The sequence below is a fragment of the Corticium candelabrum genome, chromosome 4 (genome assembly GCF_963422355.1).
Source record: "Corticium candelabrum chromosome 4, ooCorCand1.1, whole genome shotgun sequence".
NCBI lineage: Eukaryota > Metazoa > Porifera > Homoscleromorpha > Homosclerophorida > Plakinidae > Corticium > Corticium candelabrum.
The window spans coordinates 5917350-5936077 of record NC_085088.1 but is presented as its reverse complement, the minus strand read 5'-3'; the positions used below and the strand labels follow the sequence as shown (position 1 = coordinate 5936077).

The window sequence follows — 18728 nt, the reverse complement described above, 5'->3', positions numbered from 1 at the left end:
GAGCTTGCTTACAGAATTTGTTACATCAGGCCTTTTGTATTGCTGGTTGAAAACAGGGAAAATATACACTATGATTTACAGGTGATTATGGTGACAATACACAAAGTAAGTTGCAGTGTAGACAAGCAGGACACAAACTAGATACAAAATATTTGAAGAACAAATCATTTCATTATGGTATCACATGAAGTGGATAAGGTATATATGTCATGGCATCAGATACCCTAAAGCCATTGCTACTGTCTGTTCTCTAGCATATATTTTCATGTGTTTACAACATTGTGAAATATAGCAATTGACAACAAAAATGTTTACTTTTTAATCAATGGAATAATTTGTAGTCTAGGTGACGCTCTAAAGATATTGCGGACTCAGCCGACCTACGCTGAATGTCTGGCCACGCGAGACTATGGAAATTAGGGGAATACCCGACATTTGACTGTGCAAATTCCAATCTTTCTTACTCTAGATTACGTAGCAAGCCTATAAGATACTGCTACGTAGGGAATTTTGTTCCTTATATGTTCAAACGACATGTATAATGAGCATTGGCGCGGCTGCACGTGCACCACGCCTACCCTATGCAGCTCTTTAGATAAGTCGGCAGGCAGCAGTAGACCTGCGTTCCTTCTCTATCCTGTGCTTATGGCATAGATATGAACGTACTGTAACCAAAGATAGATAAATGTATCTATTTCGTGCAGAGCAGCCTTGACCGCATGTTATAGCGCACGTTATACAAGGGTAGGCGCGTGCTGGATGTTTACTGTACGTGTACGTGAATAATTTGCCTTTTTCTTGAAATACGTCAATCGAAGTTGATTGAATGCGTTGCAATGAATCTCCAGCTGCTACCTATTCTCTGTTTGACGTTCGCTAGTCCTGCCATCGCCAGCGAGTAAGTCGACCAAGTTGCGACCTTCACTAGGGTAGTGTTTCCTCTATCATGCATGTTTTGCAGTTCGTACATTGTCGTCGCTCCGAAGACTATACGTCCCGGTCTTACCGTTCGTATCAGTGCTACAATACTCCAGGCCAGCTCCGACGTGCAGGTGCAGACTGACGTGATTGCCAACAGCACATGTAATCAAGCGACAGCAAGCGAGACCATCTCACCGGGTATCGACAAGCCAGCCGCTTGTGTTTATTTCCGACCGTATGTCAGAGGTTTTTCTTTATTCTACAGGTGCGTCCGGCTTCATTGAGTTGCAGGTTCGTCTGAATGTCTAGCGGTTGATTGCTAGATTGTCTGACAACTAATCTAGTAGGCTATAGTGCCTAGAAAGTCGCCGTCTAGTACGCGTGGAAATCTGAGAGTAGGGACGCGTTCGATTGAGCTCTTCTAGCCTCTTCCAGAAGAGTCTGGAAAACACGCCCCTCTTCCAACCTCAGGAGGTTGGAAGAGGGGCGTGCTCTTGAAGACAGACACTGACTTCCAACGAGCAGCAGAGTCGGTAGAGTTGGCTCTTAGGACAAAAGCGGCAGAACTGTGGCAGTTGGAACAGGGGCGTGCACACGGAGCCTAGGTAGAGGCTGGAAGAGCCCGCCCCAGGGCATGCATAACATTTAAATGGGCGGAGTTACAAGGACACTTACTTCCGGTTTGAGTCGGGCACAGGATTACACTTTAGTACGTGGCTCTCTACTAGTTTGGGGTGGCCACTTGTGCCATATATATGTTTGCAAAGCTATGTTCAAACCTACTCAGTACTTATTGCTATATAATCAATTTATTAGTGTTACTGATCTTGGAGATGACAAAGCTGATAGTATTGTCTGTCTTGCTGCTTTACTATGCACTCAGTGTATATAATAATACAGTCTTTGCAATTGACAGATGCCTAATCAACTTCCTCGTAAGGATGGACCATACTCACTACGTGTGACTGGCAGTGGTGGATTGACATTTATGGATGAAACTACTCTTATTGTTGACCAGAAATGCGTGTCTGTATTTATACAGACAGACAAAGGCATCTATAAACCTGGTCAAACAGGTATAGACTTGTTGAGTTAATTCTAACACATTTTGCCTGATCTTTAAAATTGTATCAATTGATGCAGTGCTAATGCGATTTATTGTTTACAAGCCGACTCTGCTGCCATACACTGGAACAGTCGAAGTGTCTATTACAGTGACTCTGTGCTATTTACTTTTACTATTTCAGACAATTTACATCTTACATGTTGAGTAGGATCCTAATGACAACCTAATGGCTAAGTGGAAAGATGTCCGCCTAGACAGCGGTATATACACTAGCTGATACAAATTGCACAGTTAGTTTGCAAGATTGTTGACACTGTATTTTGCAGGTGTTGCTTCTAGAGACTTGCCATTGTCAATTGAGCCACCACTTGGAATGTGGGCAATATCAGTCAGTGGAGAAGTAATCTATAACTGTAGCCTTAGGTTGTACATTGCAATGTGATTGTAGTGACATGATTTTCTGCTTAGTGTTTGAACAGCAAACAAACTTTTCGAGTTGACAAATACGGTATATAGCTGGCTATGCTACAGCAGTTAATACTGATACTGGTAATATGTGTTAATTATCAAACTGGTTGTGCAGTTTTGCCCAAGTTTGAGGTGACTGTCAAACCACCATCGTTTCTCGTTTCTAGTGATACAAGTGTAGAGGGAACAGTAACTGCCAAGTACGTATATTGACTGGGACATGTACGACACGAGAGATGAATTGTTTGCTTTTGCCCTCAGATACACATATGGTCAACCAGTGAAAGGGACATTGGAGCTGACATTTTACCTAAGAAAACCTTTTTATGGCAAACCGTAAGTCATTCTACAAACATTTTATTGTTGTGGAAATTTGTTGCCAGCAGAATTGAATGTGTAGACCTAAAACATTGCGAATGTCAAACATTAAAGTATGACAATTAATAAAATATATAGAGTTCAATTAGTCCTAATATGTTGCTGTATATTTAGATTGATGGAACGAAAGCTTTTATGCTTGACAGTAGCAAGATTCAAAGTCTACGGGAAGATCATTACATGGTGAAAACTAATCTACCAGGTTCGGGACAGTTGACTATCAATGCATCTGTAACAGAGGAATTGACAGGTGATTTCAATCAGATTGGAGATACATTTTGACAGTTCATTGATGATGACGACGACAGCCATGATAATATTAATAGTCACCGCTGAGGCTTAGTCGTTAGTGACAATTGCTACCACTCCATATGGTTTGGGGAGGGTTTCAAACCCCATTGACGACAATAAATTATGAAAGTTGTCTGGCTTTCTTTTTCATGTTTCTCTAGCTTTGTCCATGAGACTATGACTTGTTTCAGTCGTTGGGGAGTTTATTTGGTCTGGCGAATGGTCCATTGACGGTGACGTTCAGAGCCTTCCTGGTGGTTATTGATATCCACTAGGCATGCTATCTTGATGTTTGCAATCACCATAATGTTTGCAATCTTTATCGAATTGGCTAGTCATTGATCGCCGCGTGGAGTACACAGAAACGTGTACCCTGCTTTGCTTACCTGCCGGGTTGGTGGGTGTCCAGATGAAGTGAAGACCCCACTTGGCCATCATGGAGGGGCATAGCGACACATGGCCTGGGTTCAGTCCCGGGTGGCGACAGCAATATGATGAAACAAGTCTGTTGTTTCTTACTCACTGTCTCTTTGGCTATGTCTGAAAGTAGACTTGTTTCCGTTTGATAGGGAGTTTCTGTGATCTGGCATGGGGATCGTTGGCAATGAGAATTCATGCTTTCTTGGTAGTCATTGATATCTATTGGGTGTGCTGTCAGAGCTGGCGAAATCCTCGTAGCGCATTAGTCTCGCGTAGCCAGACCCCTTTCCTCGCCTGGAAGGATGACGCGGCGGAAAGGGGTATGGCTACACGAGACTAGTAGGGCATGCGATCAATGATTGATAAGCCATTTACTAGACCCTAGGGATTATACGGAAACATGTACCTCTCTGGGACTTATGTGCTGTGTTGGTGGGTACCCAGTTGAGGTATAATAGTCACTTACCCTACGTAGAAGGTGATGAAGACATTAACAGTAATAATTTTGTGTTGATTATATGTATGCAGGGACAACTTTGAGTGGTCAAGGCTTGACTTCTTTGTACAGTCATTCTATCAAGATGGAGTTTCACGAATCAACTCCTAAAACGTTTAAGCCAGGCTTGCCATTTGTTGCCAAGGTAAATTGTTTTTATTTCTACTGATTGCACATGTGTAATTGTCTGTTTGTAGGTACTTGTTACAACACAGGATAATAAACCTGTAGAAGGAACTAATGTCACCGTTACTGCTTATGTTAATGTTACCCATAATGAGTCGACTCCATTTGTTGTTCAAGTTGTAGGAGGGATTGCTGTGTTGATATACGATGTACCAACTTGTGTCACGCGGCTGTCGCTGAATGTATGTGTTTCAAAATATTGAGGTAATTCATCATTTGTTGAGTTGTGCTTTTTTGCCAGGCTAAGTGCAAGGATCCAAGGACAGGAAATATAGTGAACGCATACAGTCATCCTATGATAAGCAAATCTCCTAGCAATAGCTTTATCCGACTGTCAACGAGTACCTCGAATGCTCAAGTATATAGTTAGTATTGTTTAGTGATTTTATGAGATTAACATGGAACATGCTGTTTAGATTGGCACGTCTTTGAATTATGGGGTCAAATCAACTTTTGAATTTTCAAAACTCTACTACCAGGTTTGACCTATTAAATGTCAATATATTCTACTATTCTTATTCCAACACCAGCCCCAACACAACTATCTCAACAAAACCGAAACGTAATATTAGAAAGCCAAAGTTGGATGGACAACTGTTGATGGAGATATGACGTGGCTTGGCTAATGGCCAGGTGATTATGCAATCCTAATCTCCGTGCAATTGATTTCAAGAGGTTAAGGCTCTGAGACTATCAAAGACCGAAAGTTTTCCACAATAGGGTGGAATATTCCTCCTTTTGTTGTTAGATGCTTGGTGTAAATTGTCTTTTGTCTTCTTTCCTGCTTCAGCTGCAAGGCCTGGCTGATTTGAAGCTCTTACGACTAAATAAGGTTGGAAGAAGTTCCTTACAATAACGTCAAAATAAGTGGGCATCCTTGCTCAAAATCCAGATGGTAAAGGTTTCCCAGTCTTAGTCTCGCGTAGCCATACCGTTCTCGTCTGGCAAGATATAGGTGGGAAGGGTCTGGCTACGCGAGGCTATCCCAGCCTACTTGGTTGAATATTCATTGCATCTTTATTCCATTCAACAGTTTGCTTTGTCATTGAACTTAACAATGTGTGAAGAAGAACTTCAGTTAGCGTGTTGTGGCATCTAATTCTCATGTTGCCATTGCCACAACTTAAGAAATGATCACCATACACATCCAAAACATTCCCACAAGAGAAAAGTTTTGATTTCTGAGGATATGGAAACTGTTCAGTGGCGTAGGAATGTCATTCAGGTTGGGGTGCCAAACCCAAATTATGCGCAGCAAGTGTGGGCTCGTGTACCCAGGACGTTTGCATGCAAGTGTAGTTTGCAATGTCGCCTATTGGATATCCTCGTTTTCTTCCACTTGTAGCTTGCTTGCACGATGACCTTTATATATCTAGTATATATAAAGCTCAAATTTTGTGTGTGTGTGTGTTCGTGATAAGCGGTCACGTCTTTTGTATGTTTGCAACCAAAATTAGCACGCACACTTGATACGCGAATGGGAAGGTTTTCGTAAAAAAATTAAAACAATTATGTATCAGGTCCCCTCTTGAGGAATCGACCCTCACGTAAAATATCTCAATGACGCAGACGTTTCACATTCTAGTGTATTTGAACACTCGTCCACACCAGTCCTTCGTAAACTGTACATGTCGTCGTCCTTTGCAAAGCTGTGAGCAATAAAAATTTTACTGCTAACGGAACTTACTCTTTGTTTCTCTCCAAATTCTGATTGCATTTGCACCAATTTCAACATACACGTTTTCTGTACCAAGCGCTACAGGGGTGTGTGTGTCGATTTCTATCAAAAAAAAAACACAACGACAAGATTTGAATTTATTCAGCACATTCGGGACCTTGCAAAGAAGATTGCACGTGACATGTCCACACTGCGTCTTTCATCAGTATCTTGCCCAGACAAAGGACGAGGCATGGACTTAGTATATATATATATATATATATATATATATATATATATATATATATATATATATATATATATACATAGTGACCATAGGCTGCTGATTGGGTGGCCATGGTCCCTGTGAGACCCGTGGTTCCTACGCCTATGCTGGTATTCCAATCCATAGTATATGCTTTACGCAATGTACTTTTTTATTATCTCCACTCTGACAACAAGGGCCCAAGAATTGAACATTGTTGTAGAGCAGAAAACTTCAAACATCCCGGTGACTTGTGCCATCCTGATTTTGGAAGGACACCCTGCCTTTTTCATCGTTTCAGTGAGGAACTCATTGCAGCCTAGTCACGTTATATACATGCCATCTCAAATCCCGAATCAGCTGGAGAGGCTGGAGTTGAAGAGAAAGATCTGAAACATGATGAAGTCTTGAAATGTGGTTGCTCTTCTATATTCCACTACTTGTAGTACAAATTAATTAATTAAGGCTTTGTTTGGGCTAAGTGCATAGCTTGTTTTGAAACACAGGAAATTGTAGCATCTTGTTCAGCTCCTGTTCATAACACAAATAGCATATCTTTTAGTAATTTACACGAGCAAGTATCAGTAACATTATAGCAGTATAATGCCAGGCTTATCCTGGACAGGTTTTGTTAGAGACCTTTGTTCTGTTGGACGCTTAGAGTGAATTGCATTGTGTCGTTGCTTATATTGATAACTAGGATACCTAGCCCGTCCTTCGTACGGGCAAGATACTGTCGTGTAAAGATAGGTAAATGGACACGTCACGTGCATCTTTGTTGTGAGGTCCCGGAAATTCTGAATGAATTCGAATCTTGCTCTTCGCGCTTGTTTCGATTAAATCGACACACTCCTCGTGTAGCGCTTGCTGCGGAGAACGTGTAGGTTGGATTCGGTGCAAATGCAATCAGAATTTGAAGAGAAACGAAAGCGATAAAAGAGTAAGTTTCGTCGGCAAGAGATATTCGATCGCTCAAAGCTTTGCGAAGGACAACGATGCATACAGTCTACACAGGACTGGCATGGGCGTGTGTTCAAATGAACCGGAATGTGTAGCGTTTGCGTCATCGAGAAATTTTACGCGGGGGTCAATCCTTCAACAGGGGACCCGGTGCATAATTTTTTAATGTTGTTATGCAAACCTTTCCCTGTGCGTGCCGAGTGTGCGTACCGATTTCGGTTGCGAACGGACAAAAGACTTGGCCCCCAAACGAGAACACACACAGACAGACAGACAGACAGACAGACAGACAATTTGAGCTTTATATATTAGATATATTTGATATCTGGAGTCATTTGGTACATGGAGCACACATATCCTGGAAATTCTGAAGTCTAGCTATTGCAAGAAAGACATTGCTCTTGTAGACTTTGACAATTAGCAAAGCTGTGTCTAACTTACACAGCAACTATTAATTTGACTTTGAACATATAAGAACAGAATTATTGTAAGGTTTTGTTGTACACTGTTTGATTGAGTGTATGTTTGTTATGTTTGTTATGTAGGTAATGGCTCGTGGCAGTTTGATTGTGCACGGCTCTAAGCAGTTGAACAGCTCTGCTACTAGCACTAGTCTTGAGGTTCGTGTTACCCATGCCATGGCTCCGTCGGCTCAGGTTGTGGCTTACGTGATCACAACTGATGGTGAAGTGGTTGCAGACAGTCTTTCGGTGTCTGTCGCCATTGGCTTTGAGAACTCGGTTTGTCATGTTGCAGAGAGACATTCAAGCATTGAATTGTTCTAAGTTGGAATTTGTTTATTCAGGTGAATGTTTCATTTGATGTAACTGAGAAAAAGCCTGGTGACAATGTGACAGTTACTGTCAAAGCGGCACCTAATTCCTTCGTGGCTGTTGCTGCAGTTGACTATAGTGTTGGATTACTAGCAGACACCAATGATATCACGCAAGCACACGTAAGATGGATGCAAAACATTTGAGAATATTAGAGAAGTGATTGCTGTGCATGCTAGTTGTTGTTTGGTAACTGTTATGTGTGTAGGTTGTCAATGAACTTCAATCATATGACAGTTCAACTCCAGACTGGGATAACAGTCTTATGTGGGGGTCTCTTTGGAAAAAATATTGTAGATGGTGGCCGTGGTCATCGGGTGGTCAAGATGCATATAGCATATTCGAGGTATGTTTTATTTATTTTACGGTTTTGGTTCTTGTGATCTAGCTAATTATTCAATGGCAATGTATTACGTCTAGAAAGCAGGCATTGTGGTATTGACAGATACTACTCTGTACAGAGAACAGCGACTTAGTCTACTTCTTACCCCAAGTGAAAGAATTTATCTTTGTTTGTAGTAGCAATTGATATTCTTTGTTTTATCATACAGTGGTATTTATTTTGTTTATATATATTTAGCTTCTTTTGAATTGTATGAAAGTTGCCTTATCGGCACTCTTTCAGCTGTAGATGAAATCAAACTTTTAGAACCCGAAATCAAACTTTTAGAACCCGAAATCAAACTTTTAGAACCCGAGAGAACGAGAACTTTCTTTCCTGAAACATGGTTGTGGTCTGACGCCGTAACTGGGTAAGTATAATTAAAGTGTTATATTATGACCTCGTGTAACATTATTGTGCTGTAATGCTGGTAGAGCTAATGGCATGACTATGTTTACGAGCAAAGTTCCGGACACAATTACGTCATGGGTCGCAAGTGGTTTTGCAGTCAACAGCAAATCAGGATTGGGTGTACCTGCGACTAGAGCCGAGGTACTAAATGATTTATAGGGTATATATTTACATGAAGTAAATCTAACAAATCAGTTTTTTTAAATAATTGTAAATACGACTTGCAAAATATTTCTCTTTATAGTTGAAAGTGTTTCAGCCATTTTTTGTTTCTCTCAATCTTCCGTACTCCGTCAGACGTGGAGAGCAGCTGGGTCTTAAAGTGACTGTGTTCAACTATTTGGATGTTGATATTAATAATGTGAGAGATTTTGTCTACTCATTTGCTGTTATTTCAGTGTCAGTTTGTTCTCCTCTCAGGTGCTTGTGGAACTGGAAGACAACAGAGATCTTCTTCCTGTGTCATACAATATTTTGACAAGTGAGGCAGAACTAATCAACCCTCCCGAACCGCTTAGACTCTCGAGAACTATTTCGGTCACTGCTAACAGTGGGACGACAGTTGTGTTTGCGGTTACCCCAAGAACGGTGGGTCAAATTGTTATCAAAGTAAAAGCAAGATCGAGTGTTGCCGCTGATGCCGTGGAGCGCCAGTTACTTGTTGTCGTAAGTCGATTCTATTTGTCAAATAATAAGTAGATTGATGTTAATGCTGTGATGTAGCCTGAAGGCCGAGCAGTTGATTACACTGAAAATGTCTTCATACAAATGGATCAGTCTAGTACGTAGGATAAACATAGATGAACTACTTCGCATATGAAATGCATGATATATAATATGTGTTGCTATCTCACGTACTATAGATCAAAGTTATAAGCAGTCGTTGTCTTTAACTTTGCCGTCGGATGTCATCAAAGACTCAGGCCGAGCTACTGTTTCAGTTATTGGTATGATATCTTGAAATATTTTGTATTTATTTTGTAAAGGTTTTTGTAAATGTATTCTTTTCATAAAAAATATTTTGTTAAATAAACAAATTTGTATAAATATATTTTGTAAATATTTTGTGTGGAACTGTTGATCATAGGGTACGTATTGCAATGATTAGGTGATTTGATGGGCTCGACATTAAACAATCTAGAGCAGTTGGTGCGCATGCCATATGGATGTGGAGAACAGAATGCTGCCAGTACGGCACCAAACATATTTGTTCGTCAGTACTTGTATGCAACAAAACAGTTGACATTTGACCTGAAGTCAAAAACGAACAAATATATGACAACAGGTCTAAGTTAATTCAAAGCGGTTAAACATGTCAGTAATGCGCTAACTCGGTGTTTGTGCTTCGTTCTAGGATACCAACGTCAGTTAAACTACAGACATGATGATGGCTCGTACAGTACATGGGGTGGAAAGGATACCAGTGGTAGCCTCTGGTAAGTTAGAGGCTCATGCATACATGTGATAATAGTTTTTTGTTTGTGTGTGTGTGTGTGTGTGTGTGTGTGTGTGTGTGTGTGTGTGTGTGTGTGTGTGTGTGTGTGTGTGTGTGTGTGTGTGTGTGTGTGTGTGTGTGTGTGTGTGTGTGTGTGTTTGTACTGAAATAATGATGTAGGTCACAATGTATCACAGTTGATGACATTTGTCAAGCTACAGTTTCTGTCCATTTTATCACACGATATTTGCATTTGTGATGTAGGTTGACAGCATTTGTTGTAAAATTGTATGCTCTGGCTTCTGACTTTGTAACTATCGATTTACAACAAGTGATACTCTCAACAGAATGGATAGCAGAGCAACAGTCTCCGAGTGGCATCTTTCTCCCTATTGAAGAACACGTCAACACACACAGAAAAGTAAGTCAGCACAATAGAATTACGAAAACACGATAATCTTTAGATGCAGACACAGCAAAGGCTTGCTATGCTTTGTACGATTCAGTTGTTATAGTTATTAAGTAGATTTTTCTTAGGGAGATCTTGATGGGGAAACTGCCAACACAGCGTTTGTGCTCATCTCACTTATTGAAGCCAAAAATGCAGCCAATATCAATGTATGTTTATCAGTTTGACAATAAATTTTGTCAAGAACATACATAGCATAATAAAGTCTTAAGGTGGTGGTAATATGTAGGCAGCACTAGGAGTCACTGCCGCTATTACAAAAGCTCAAAGCTACCTACAAGAAAAGTTGACATCGACGAGTAGACATTATACTATCTGTATTATGGCATATGCTCTTGCACTTTCTAAAAGCTCAATGACATCTCAAGCTATCACCAAGCTGAAGTCTATTGCAACTGTAGATGGTAAGAGAATGACTGTTCGGCAGTAGTTTTTACCTTTTTACTGAAGTTTGTATTCATGTGTTTAATTTTATGAAGGTGGAGTAATGTATTGGAAAGAGACCGATGGCTCAAGTAGGAAGAGTAGCAACGACGATTTCTTTTATTATCCTTACCACGCATCGTCGGCTGAAATTGAGATGACTGGCTATGGTCTTTTGGCCATCATGCAGTCCGGTGACATTGCGGGTGGGGTGCCAGCTGCTAAATGGTTGAGTAAACAGAGGAATTCACTTGGAGGATGGTCCTCAACTCAGGTAAAGTTTCCATTGTCAATTTGTGTGTAAAGTGAATGTTGATGTGTCGTACATTATAGGACACGTGTGTTGCTCTTCAAGCTCTCGCTAATTTTGCTACTGCTGTGCACCGTGGATCTGGATATCTCAACATTCATCTTACTTCGGATGTTGATTTGGATTTCTCACATTTATTTAGTGTTGACTCTGACAATGCACTCGTTCTTCAGCAAGCAGAGGTCGTCTTTTGTGTTGCTAATTTAGGTTTAGTCAATCATTAGTTGTTGTCGCATGCTCTAGGTTCCTGTTGGTGGCAATCTTAACTTGACTGTGAACGGGTCTGGAACTGCTCTTCTGCAGGTACTAATGAGTTAAGCACGTGTTATGTTGTGTATAATACTCTGTTTTGCGTCACTAAAATATATACGAATGTACGATGAAGAAATTGAAGGAAAGAGAGTGTAAATCTGTCAGATGTTCACACAAGTTTTCACCGAACTGATGCATGTCTAATAGGGTGTAGGTTCTTATTATGCATTGGTAGATACATAAATGGCTTTGTGCATAGTGGTGGTTGGTTCTAAATACTGAATACAGTGAGTTAATTTATGAAGGTTGAAGTAGCGTTGTCGTATCATATGGAACCATGCAGGCGTGGCAGCACGAGAGGATCTGGTAGATATAGCATTTGATTTGAATGTGTCAGTGAATTATATTCTTGTACCTAAACAGTGTAGACAGCCTTATGGGATGAATTGTGTAATTTTTTGCTAAAATCAGTTTGAATCAGAAAAAAAGTGTGTGCATACTTTTCCCACATGGCTAGCTCCTCCTTTTTTGACTTTGCATGACATCATACAAGCAAGGAGTTGGCTACACAAACTACTATATGGTATGTGCATGCATGGATATGGTGGATGTAAAAATTACCGATTGGTGTAGCATGTTGTTATCAATTAGCATTATTTGAACTTTCAGGCAACTGTGGCGTACAGCGTTCCTGCACATGGTAGCTCAGAACCGCCTTACCAGCTGGTAGTTGATGTGTTGGAGAAGAATACTAGTGGCAGTATTGATATAACACTTTGTTCAACGTAATTACTTATGCATTTAGCATTTCATGATATATATTCTTACTCTGGGTGTGCATTTAGATATAAAAAGAATAAGGACTCTGGCATGGTTGTTGTGTCGTCTATCCTCCCATCTGGATTTGGAGTTGATCATGATGCAATGAAGACAGTATGTCTAATTCAATTAATTCATTATATTCATGTTGACGTAAAACTTAGAGTTATAACTGTAATGTAGTTATAATGACTGGGACAACCGAAGCGTTACGCTGTCTTGCTTTGTCAGCTTCTAAACTTGAATTAGTGGCACAGCAAAATGACATGCGGATACAATTTTTGTCCAAGACATAGGACTCATCTTCCATTGCAATTTTGCAACTGACTGACACACCTGCATAAGTAGTTTTAATAGAATGTTTGTTTATATTCACAGCTTAGCTCTGTTCAACAGTTTGTGAGAGTATTTATATTAATGTCTAAAAATTCTAAGTTTATGTTTCAATTTAAGATCCATACGAATTTTACTATTTGATGTTTAGTACTTGAAATCCAATTCGGATGTGAAGAGGTATGATGTCAGTGCAGATCAGGTGGACATTTATTTCAACCAGGTTAATCATTGAGCAAATACGATAATTGTGCCGTCAATATTGACAGTTGTGTACATTTTTCAGCTTGTGTATAACAACAAGAAATGTGTAGTAGTCACAGCCAATCGTCAGTATGATGTTGGAAATGTGAAACCAGTCCCTGCTGTTGTCTACAGTTACTATGAACCAGGTTTGTCCTATGTTTGCAAGTCTCTAATATGTTGCTATGTAAATGCTATTGTTAGATCTCGAGAAAGAGTCGGTGCTGTATGCACCATCGACAATGGCTGGCGTGACTGTATGTGAGCTATGTATGTGTAACAAGAATTGTGCTGGATGTGATAATTACCAGAAAGCTATTGGCTGCTCGACACAGAAACCATCTTCGAGCTCTCCATCCGTTTCCAGTATTTAGTTGATGACTGTTCTAATGACTTTTGTTGGTATGGTGGTGATGAGTTCATTGCTGGAATGATTCTGTTAAATGACTGGATGTAACGGGTGGTTAAGTGAGTGAACTACATATGTTGAACTTCATTACTCATGGCTGCATTGTATGGATGGGGTAATTTTTTATCTGGTTATGAGCTTACCTTGTAGGGTTAAGCATGCAGAGAATGCCTGTAGAAGTTTTTACTGATGGTTTATATTGAACCCGTGAAAGGTTCAAAATCAACTAGCATTGATATTGTTAGTTTTGTTGCATTGATTTTGTTGCCAGCTGGGACCCATACGTGAATCTTGTCTTGTGATTGGGCAATTTACTGAGTAAAATTTATCATACATGAATTATTGTAGCGTTAATTAAGTAATTGGATAAATATATAGTCATGAAAGTTTGTATTTTTGTACTTTTAGTAACTGGTTGGAGCTTTAAATAAATTAACTTCATTAAAATGACGTCTGCATGAAGAAATTTGACTACCTATAGTTGAAGTGTAAGAAGATCTAGTTGGAAGAATTAACGTACAACTTTGCTAGAGTCAAAAGCAAGACTATAGTCAGTACAAGATATATTCTAGCTGGCTCCAGTGTGCAAGGATGAAGACGTTTTTGTCTGGTCCTGCATGGTCTGATGAGCACAGCTGTCCACCACTACTTTGTCTAAATCCACCTCTGCATCACAAAGATGTGAAGGAGTGCAAGATTGAACAGGCGACTTTGGATCAAAAGCGGACCTACACTGTACCCTGCACAGTAGTAATATTTACTAAATAACAGTGGTATCTAAATACAATCAAGGGTATACTAAATTTGTATATCGTCAGTAATTTCTCTGTCAGTTGTCTACTATTAGTGCAGTTGTTGCAATCTTAGTTTTTATTGAATTTTCTTATTGTTAATCAAATTCCTTTGTACCGACAACAGTCCTATATTACTTGACAGTCTTGTACATAAATTGTTTATTAATTAATAAATGTAATACAGTAAGCAAGTTATAGGGTCATCTGGTACAGATAAATTGCTGAAGATTATTTGCTTAAACCTAGGTTTTAGTAACCGAATGAATTCAATTATCATGCAATAGACAAAATTGGAAGGTGGTGAGTGGTCCAAGATCTTGTCAAGACTGAGGAGACAAATGGATCAATGACAATATTCCCAATAATTAGTGTGTACAATACACAAGTAATTGCAAACTGTTGGGTGATGTGTGGCTAAACTAGAAAGGAATTAAATCAAAAGTCAACAGATTGTCTTCCCAATAAAGTCCCACTGATGAAAATACTCGTTGTTGTACATAAGGACATTTAGTAATCAATTAACTTTTGCAGTGACCTCATTTGGACCACGAAATGACTCCTAGGTTAGCAAACACATTGACAGTTGATGCCTAAAATGACACCATAGATAGTCATAGTCTTTTCTGACAAACAAACAGTGCCACGTGCCAAATTAGAAAGACTACGTACGCCGAAAAATCGGGTTTCTGTAAAACTCCAGAGCAAGCTGCAAACACAATTCTGAGTTTCAACATAAAATTCGTCAGACAAAAATTTTGGCTGAGGTAATCTTGTCATGACACAAGGCTTTATCTTCCAGACATAGACAAAATTACTGCCTGATTGATAGAAAATTTTCTTCAGATCACCTAGAACATGTACAGCCTTTACAAAGTCCACTGATTACACAGAATATTTCCAATCCGGAGTACTAAAAATGTAGATGATTTTAATGACTTCAGTTCACTTTCCAGTGCTTATTTTAATTAATGTTGCAAGTTCTGGTTTTGTGTTCTCTTAGCAGCTGCTAGCTTATCTTTTGTTTCCTCGCCCTTTTCACAGCCTCTACCAGCTTCCTATCTGTTGTTCCTGCTTCTTTTCAAATTCTTTCTTTGTCATTACTTGCTGTTTTTCTGCCTCTACTAGCTTAATATCTGTTTCTTTTGCCTTGTTTCAGCAACTGCCAATCTCTCTGTTACACTGTGCAGTGATCTCATAGCCAAACTGAGACGATGAACAGTCTTCTTGTCCAAATGATACTGCATGCAACTCCTTTCTATTGCCAACAAATTGACATCCATCTCATACAAAATCACACAGTACATGTCTATTACGACAGTCACCCTCTCTACTAGTGTGCATTTCCACGTTTTCCCTAGCAACTGGCATTCCACACCGCTGAGGACAATTAAGTAACAGGATACTCAGCACATGTACGTACTACGTAGTAGTCTAATGAGGAGACAACAATATATGCTCCAGCACTCCATCACAATAACAACAGCCTACGATCCATTGGCTACATTCATCCTTTTCATGCTTCTTTCTGTTCTTCCTCATTACCAGTTCTCCACAATCATTGCCACACAGTTCAGCTATATGGCCACATTCCTGGTTGTGTTCATTGCGTTCTCTTAGTTCACCAATCCAGTGACATCCTTCCTCGTGCGTATCACAGCGAATCTTCAGACTCAGAATTTCGCGTTTGTCCTTGTTTTTGCTTGGGTAGATCTTGGCTTTCTTCAGCTCCTCCCTACACAAGGGGCATGTCATTTTGCCATCCCTAGTCAGGAGCCTCAAGCATTCAAAACAGACTTGGTGACCACACTCCGTAATCCTGGATTCTCACGTTGACAAACGGAGCACAACAAACGGTCACGGAGAAGTTCAACAAAGTGAGCGTCATATCCTCCTGCAGCCATATGGCCATGTCGCACGATACGAGGATCTTGTCTACCCTTGCTTGGCCAGACCTTGCGCTTCGTGAAAGTCAAAATAACCTCTATATAAGGCTGCGGTGGGACCAAAAACGCATTTAGCGTCTCACTTTCAAGTGTGGCACATATATCGAACACGTAATGTGTCGTGTTTAGCACTCTAATTCAACAACACAACGAAACCCGCCAAACAAACTCAGTCTCTAGCACTGCGCAGGCGGCCTAGAGGCTCCTCCCCCAAAACAACCATAGAACTATTACATCTCTTTCCTCTAAAGTGTGTAAGTTCCCGCATTACAAAACTACAAATCCAAGCTTTCCAGGGGTCTCGAAACTCATATGGACCGCCGGAGGATAGGCGGGACGTCTACAGCCCTCGTTTCTAGTTGCTGGTCAGCCTCTGTCTCCGCTTTTTCCCTTGGCTGCTGTTCGGTGACATCCGAAGCGTTTGTGTCCGGTCTGTTGTTTTCTTTTGGCGACCTTGTGCTCTCTTTTCCTTGCTGCTGATCCACCCTAACGTTGGGATGTCCTCCATCGATCATTATTGGTCTACTGTCCGTCATTGATTGTCTATCTCAAATGTGATCCATGTGTCGCTTGACTAACCGTCCGTCCTCCAACCTCACCCTAAAGAATAACAGTCGCGTTTGACTTTCAACCACGCCTGCTAACCAATCCTGGTCCCTGCCAAAGTTACGCACAAAGTTTGCCCGTATTCAGATTCCGGTAACTGCAAGATCTGTCATCATTCTTCCTCTGCTGCTCTTACGCTCCCCATGTCTTCCTCGCCAGATCTGGATGTAGTAAATCTAGACAACTTGGTCTCCATCCCATCAGGATCACAGCTGGCACCTCCCCTTTTGTTGCCTGTGGTGTGATTCTGAACCGAAATAAAAATTCACCCAGCTTCGTTTCCAGTGGTTCCTAGTCGTTTTCATTCGCTTCATAGCTGTCTTGAAGGTTGAACCGCCCTCTCGACCAGCCCATTAGAGGATGGGTGATAGGGTGCCGTGGTAATATGCACAATTCCCTTGGTCTGCACGACTTTACTAAATTCTTGGCTCGTAACAGCCGAGCCATTATCACTGACAATTATTTCAAGTATTCCGTGGGTTGCAAAAATAGACTGTAGCACCCAAACAGTAGGTCCAGTTGCGAGGGACTGTACACATCTGACAGTATAAAGAACCACCGCCTCCCAAACAACGGCCCGGTGATTTTCGAGTTTTACTGAATTTGCCCTAAGTCCAGACAAAGACTGAGGTATGAGTGTCTCTCCATCAGATCCTAAGGTGGAAGGAAGACTTGCTATTGCCTTGAAAAGATGCTGATAGAAAGGAGGTGGATTCGCACAGTCGAGGCTGTCACATAGATCTATTCTAGATGGAAATCTTTGAGGAATCGTGCTCATTGAATAGCACCACGAACCCACAAAAGCAGCAGCAGAGGTTTGTGTCAAGTTTGTAGTGCCAAAACCTCCCAACTTGATCTTAAGAGATGCTTGCTTCCATGTCAGCTTGTCACGTGCACTCGACCCCAAAATTGCTGCAAAAGTATCTCTTGATAGCTGATCATGAAATGTGAGCTAGAAGCTTGGTGTAAATTAAACTGGAGGAGGCACACACCTTGCTACATGATTCAGTGTAGGCACATGACATGTACCGCAGTAAGAGAAGTGCACTGTGAGGATCATTCAACATGAGCAGTTGAGAACACCTGCAGCCGCTGATTTGCTAAATCTAGACTGGACATAAAAATCATTGCCAATAGACACAACAATGATATCAACATCAGACGATACTATGGGAACTGAGAATCTGTTTACATTATTCTGTTTGGCTGATGGCAAATATATTTCACATTTTCTATCACAAATTTTCAGGTTGATTGTTTGGACCTCTTTTCGTAAATCAGTTAGCACTGATTGATGCTGTTGAATATAGCCAACCACAAGGATTTCATCCAAGCAAGCCAAAATACTTAACTTGCTGTGCTTCTTTTGAAGCCTATTGATAACTGGGTGTATAGATCAACAAAGCAAATAGGAATGGACCTAAGGGGTCACCTTGGTGAACACCTTCTTCTGATGGAATAAATGAGACATATTTACCATTGAAGTACAGCAATGGACTTGTGATTCCATAAATTTGTTGGACATGAGCATGAATTTGGGGAAAGTGAATTATCACCTCATCCAAAACTTTTTGTCATGATCGAGACACTATTGAAGGCATTCGATATATTTGTTTTAAGAATTCCCAATTCTGAGTCCGACTCTAGCAGCATCTGGATGCGTTGGACTAACATTTCTGATCCTCCTGGCGTAGCTACCCCATGTTGAAGAGGAGCAAAGTAAGTTGCAAAATCTGACTTCAACTGAAGGCAAATAATCTTTGCAGTTAATCGCCTTAGTGTCTTACCTATTGAAATGGGTCTAACATCTCCACAGACAGAGAGACATACATACAGACAGATAGACAGAGAGACAGACAAACATTTTTTACAAGGGCCATTAGGGCCCAGGTTACTGCAGACACTAAGTACTTGCTACGATACTTTCTACGATACTAGTATGCAATCGAAACACTACA

At 40.5% G+C, this 18728-nt stretch overlaps 1 protein-coding gene across 1 annotated transcript; it reads left to right on the top strand.

Moving 5' to 3' along the window:
* Positions 1 to 745: 745 nt before the first annotated feature.
* Positions 746 to 13671, top strand: LOC134178875 (C3 and PZP-like alpha-2-macroglobulin domain-containing protein 8). Its single transcript, XM_062645783.1, has 39 exons — positions 746 to 898; positions 962 to 1119; positions 1187 to 1212; positions 1838 to 1997; positions 2065 to 2135; positions 2196 to 2247; positions 2314 to 2387; positions 2456 to 2495; positions 2571 to 2655; positions 2717 to 2791; positions 2856 to 2886; positions 2948 to 3083; positions 4073 to 4185; positions 4238 to 4408; positions 4468 to 4584; positions 4643 to 4705; positions 7654 to 7848; positions 7914 to 8063; positions 8150 to 8287; positions 8362 to 8452; positions 8522 to 8693; positions 8758 to 8875; positions 8979 to 9095; positions 9155 to 9400; positions 9458 to 9515; positions 9598 to 9681; positions 9843 to 10019; positions 10089 to 10170; positions 10434 to 10590; positions 10707 to 10787; positions 10868 to 11042; positions 11118 to 11335; positions 11395 to 11553; positions 11615 to 11674; positions 12293 to 12408; positions 12469 to 12556; positions 12927 to 12998; positions 13062 to 13167; positions 13223 to 13671. Exons 1-39 carry the CDS (start codon positions 837 to 839, stop codon positions 13390 to 13392), a joined length of 4464 nt encoding a protein of 1487 aa, XP_062501767.1. The 5' UTR covers positions 746 to 836; the 3' UTR covers positions 13393 to 13671.
* Positions 13672 to 18728: the final 5057 nt, after the last annotated feature.